This window comes from Monodon monoceros, unplaced genomic scaffold (assembly GCF_005190385.1).
Source record: "Monodon monoceros isolate NGI ecotype Baffin Bay Population unplaced genomic scaffold, NGI_Narwhal_1 Super_Scaffold_19, whole genome shotgun sequence".
NCBI classification, from domain to species: domain Eukaryota; kingdom Metazoa; phylum Chordata; class Mammalia; order Artiodactyla; family Monodontidae; genus Monodon; species Monodon monoceros.
Window position 1 is genome coordinate 4,556,181 of NW_021703775.1, and position 4,478 is coordinate 4,560,658.

The 4,478-nt window shown below is 42.4% G+C and overlaps 1 protein-coding gene across 1 annotated transcript in view; it reads left to right on the forward strand.

Annotated features, from left to right (window-relative positions):
• LOC114900934 (interleukin-1 receptor type 1-like) overlaps window positions 1–3,083 on the forward strand; it is a 3,431-nt gene extending 348 nt beyond the window's left edge. The window contains exons 2-3 of the mRNA XM_029232496.1: window positions 214–397; window positions 926–3,083. Of these exons, the coding sequence (XP_029088329.1) occupies window positions 214–397; window positions 926–1,344 (603 nt within the window). The 3' untranslated portion in view covers window positions 1,345–3,083. The remainder of the gene's footprint in view (window positions 1–213; window positions 398–925) is intronic.
• The last annotated feature ends 1,395 nt before the right edge of the window (window positions 3,084–4,478 follow it).

The window sequence follows — 4,478 nt, forward strand, 5'->3', positions numbered from 1 at the left end:
ATGAGGGGACCATCGAATAATATAAGAAGAACTTTGTAGTAAAACAGAATAAACGTAAACTTGTAAGAAGATGAACACTTTAAAAAGGCATTATACTTTTGGTGTTGTTGCTTCATACCATTGCACACAAAATTAATAATTCAGTATGAAATGCAGGTTTGCGATACTGACTTTACCAAATCTCATCTTTTTTTCTTTTGGTTCTAAATATATTGCATTTTCTCTTTAGCTTCAGATGGAAAGACGTATGATGCATACATACTATGTCCAAAGAACCCTGGGGAAGGGTCCACCTCTAACTCAGATATTTTTGTGTTTAAAGTCTTACCTGAGGTCTTGGAAAAACAGTGTGGATATAAGCTCTTCATCAGTGGCCGAGATGACTATGTTGGGGAAAGTATGTATGCAATGGAAAAAGTAATAGTCTTGTAAAACTAATTTAATTACTAAACTTGGGTTCCCTCTTTCTGGAAGACTGTGACCTGGGTGTACATATTTGACCATTTTAAGAGCCTCTTAAGTGGTGCATGATGACGATTTTCATATTAAATGCAAAGTGTTTACTTTTCTCATATTCTTTTGGGGCAACAATTAACTAAGTTTTATTTCATTTTGGAAAACTTAACTAGTTAGATCCAGTAGTTACTTTACAGCTGATGGTAAAATAGGAGTGATATAGATCCAATGGTTTAACAAGAAAGTTTATAAATTTCTACTTAAAGTACTCTGACCCCTGCTCACCTTCTGTGGGTCAGTTTTTGATCTATTCTATAAAATGAGAAACTCCTTCAATCTTAGGTAAGGCAAGAAAAAAAAGAGCATTAGGAGACATAGGCCGTGGGGTGGGAAGAACCTTGAGGGGTTTTGGTTCTGGAGGGAATGATTGTAAGTTGAAAGTTTACTTGCTGTGCTTCGTGTTTTTCAGGCATTGTTGAGGTTGCTAATGAAACCATAAAGAAAAGCAGAAGACTGATTATCATTTTGACCCGAGAAATATCAGGATTCTGCTGGCTGGGGAATTCATCTGAAGAGCAGATAGCCATGTACAACGCTCTCATTCAGGAAGGAATTAAAGTTGTCCTGCTGGAGCTAGAGAAAATCCCAGACTATGAGAAAATGCCAGAATCCATTAAATTCATTAAGCAGAAAGAGGGGGCCATACGCTGGTCAGGGGACATTAGAGAAGGGTCGCAGACTACGAACTCGAGGTTCTGGAAGAAGGTCAGGTACCACATGCCAGTCCAGCAGCAGCCGCCTTCAGCCAAGCACAAGCTGCTGTCCCCAGCCACTCAGCTGGACTCGAAGGAGAAACGGCCTCTGGAGGTCCACGTGCCCCTTGGGTAGCAGAGAAGCTTGGTCAAGAGTTCCTTGGTGATTCCTGTCTTCAGGCATTGCAGGCGGGGCTGGGCCTCACTGACTTGTACAGTCATACCACACACCTGTGTAGTCCCTTATCCCTGAGGTCACCTAGAATTGGATTGTTAAGGGAGCAGTATGTGGTGACAGTTGCCCTGTGGCCAGGGCAACTCAGAGCAGAGGGCTTGGGAAGTCCTTTAACAAGGCAGCAGATGCCCTGTCTGCATGTTTGAACTGCTGAGAAAAGGCACTGAGGCGGCAAACAAGAGGAATGAACGTGCAGGAAATCCCTTCTATAGACAGCTTTAGGAAGTCACCCACAGTCTGAGGGCAGGGCTGTGGCCCAGTCTGGGGACAGCAGGGTCACTGGTCCTCGAGCGGTTCTCTTGGACATTGCTGCAGGTACAGTGAGACCCGTACTTCCCAGGGAAATTAAGACGCATTCTTGGAGAACTTTCCATTTGCCTTGCATTTCCCATACCCCTTGACGGCTGGCAGTCACTTACTTCACAGACCTTTAAAACTGTCATTTCAATGAACAAAGGAATTCTCCAGTATTAGAAGGGTTTGCAATAACCTTAGCTTTCTGCAGGAGAGAGAGAATTTCAAGAGCAAGAGTTGCAAAGAATTGATCCACCTCTTAATGCCTTCCCCCTGGAATGACCATTCGGTTCCACCTTATTCTTCTGCATTTTACTTGACTCGTACCTTCTTTGCAAGGACAACTTCCAAGTCCCCTCCTCCTTATACTCTGTCATACACACACGGCCCCAGATGAACCATCTTTCCCACAATGCTGCTGTGATCTCATCCTGTCCTTACTAGAATACTTCCACCGGCTCCTCCTGGTTCAGGAGCTAAAGCCCATGTTCTCCCACTTAGCATCTCACCACCCCAACACAGCTGGACCCCTCTTGGTCCTGCTCTGCGAATCCCAAGTTGTGCACCTTCATACCTGCCCCCAGTGCCCCTCCATCTCTGCCTCTCCTTCCTGTCTCCTCACATTTTCTCCAGCTGACCAGAATTTTACTGAAACTCAAAATTTACTCCAAATCACTTCCTCCAAGAGATTTCCCCAAGAAACTGCCCTAAGGCACTTGCCCTCTTTTTCTCTTGTACTTATTGTTGGCTGTCACTTTATGGGAAGTTTGTTCTGTCTCCAGCTAAGGAGCCCTGCTCTCTGCAGGAGAGGTGTGGGTGTGTCTCTTTGTCAGAGGTGCCTTCAGAAGTAATTTGCACATATAACAGATTTGTGTAGTGCTTTGTTGTTTAAAAATGTCTGCAGATTATCTTATTTAATTTTTGAAAATCTCTTTTAAGGTTTCCTCTAACCTCTTTCCTTTCAGGCCTTCCCCATTAATTAGATTTTACTGCACTATCTGATGGTAAATTTTTTGTTTGTCCTGGTCAGCCTAACTGTTTAAGTTTGCAAATGCAATGAAGTGTTTCATTTCCAGTTGTTAAAACTGGCTTAGCAGAATTTTTATTTTCCCCCTTCTGCCTCTATTTTATTTGCAATGAAAGAAAGGGTATTGAGCCATTTTTTCAATGATATTTTTTGTAAATTATATTTGTACTGGTTAATGATGAAGGGTTTTTTTTTAAACTTGTTTGTATAATTCTGTAGCAGATACCAAATATTTTTATATAGTAAGATGCCAGATTCATGTACAGCACATATCATTGATAAATGGACTGTACTTATTTTCCAATAAAATTGTCAAAACCTGGTATTGACCGTTCTCCTTCAAATCTGTTTCTTTGCCGGCCCTCTCCTGAGTTTACCTGCACACTCCCAGGTCCCATAGAGAGTGAGGACACTCTGCCTGGGGAGGTCAGAGACCATTAGCTAACCAATGAGGGCTGATTCCCCTTTGTAGCCTCAGCCGTACTCCATCTGTTTGCTTGCTCCTAAAATGGACTAAAATGTGAGTCTTCTTATTAACCCTTTACCAGTCCAAAAACTGATAAGGGCAACCATTGTATAGACGTTTACATTTTCACCAGAAGGCCAAGACCCGGCTCTGCCCACCAGTGGACAGAGACTGGCCCCTCCCACCCAGAAGCATGAACAAGCCTCTAGACGAGCCTCACCCACCAGGGGGGCAGACACCAGATGCAAGAAAACTACAGTCCTGCAGCCTGTGGATATGAGTCCCCAAGCACAGGTCAGAACCTACCCTGGGACCAGCTGATCCCTGGCCCTTGGGTGAAGAAAGGGAGTGTACTGATGGGACACATAGGACATTCCCTACAGAGGTCCACTTCTCCAAGTTTGAGAAACATAACTAGCCTTCCACATACATAAAAATGCAAACAAATTTAGATGAAATGAGAAGGCAGAGAAATATATTCCAGATGAAGGAACAAGATAAAACCCCAGAAGAACAACTAAGTGAAGTGGAGATATGAGAAGTAGTTCAGAGTACTGATCATAAAGATGATCCAAGAACACGGGAAAAGAACAGATGCACAGAGTGAGAAGCTACAAGTTTTTAACAAAGAGTTAGAATGTATAGAGACAACCAGAGCTGAAGAATACAAAAACTGAAATGAAAAATGCACTAGAAGAAATCTACAGCAGAATAAATGAGGCAGAAAAACAGTAAGTGAGCTGGAAGACAGAGGGGTGGAAATCACTGCCAGAAAACAGAAAAATGAAAAGAAATGAGGACAGTCTAAGAGACTTCTGGAACAAGGTCAAATGCACCAACATTTGCATTATAGAGGTCCCAGAAGAGGAGAGAGAGAAAGGGCCTGAGAAAATATTTGAAGAGATAATAGCTAAAAACCTTCCGAACCTGGGAAAGGAAACAGTCATCCAAGCCCAGGAAGCACAGAGAGTCCCATACAGGATTAACCAAAGGAGGAACACTCCAAGACACATAGTAATCAATTGAACAAAAGCTGATAAAGAAAAAATATTAACAGCAACAAAGTAACATATAAAGGAATCCCCATAGGGCTTCAGCTAATTTTTCAGCAGAAATTCTATGCCACAAAGGAACAGCATGATATACTGAAAGTGATGGAAGGGAAAAACCTACAACAAAAATACTCTACCCAGCAAGGTTCTCATTCAGATTTGACAGAGAAATCAAAAGATTTACAAACAAGCAAAA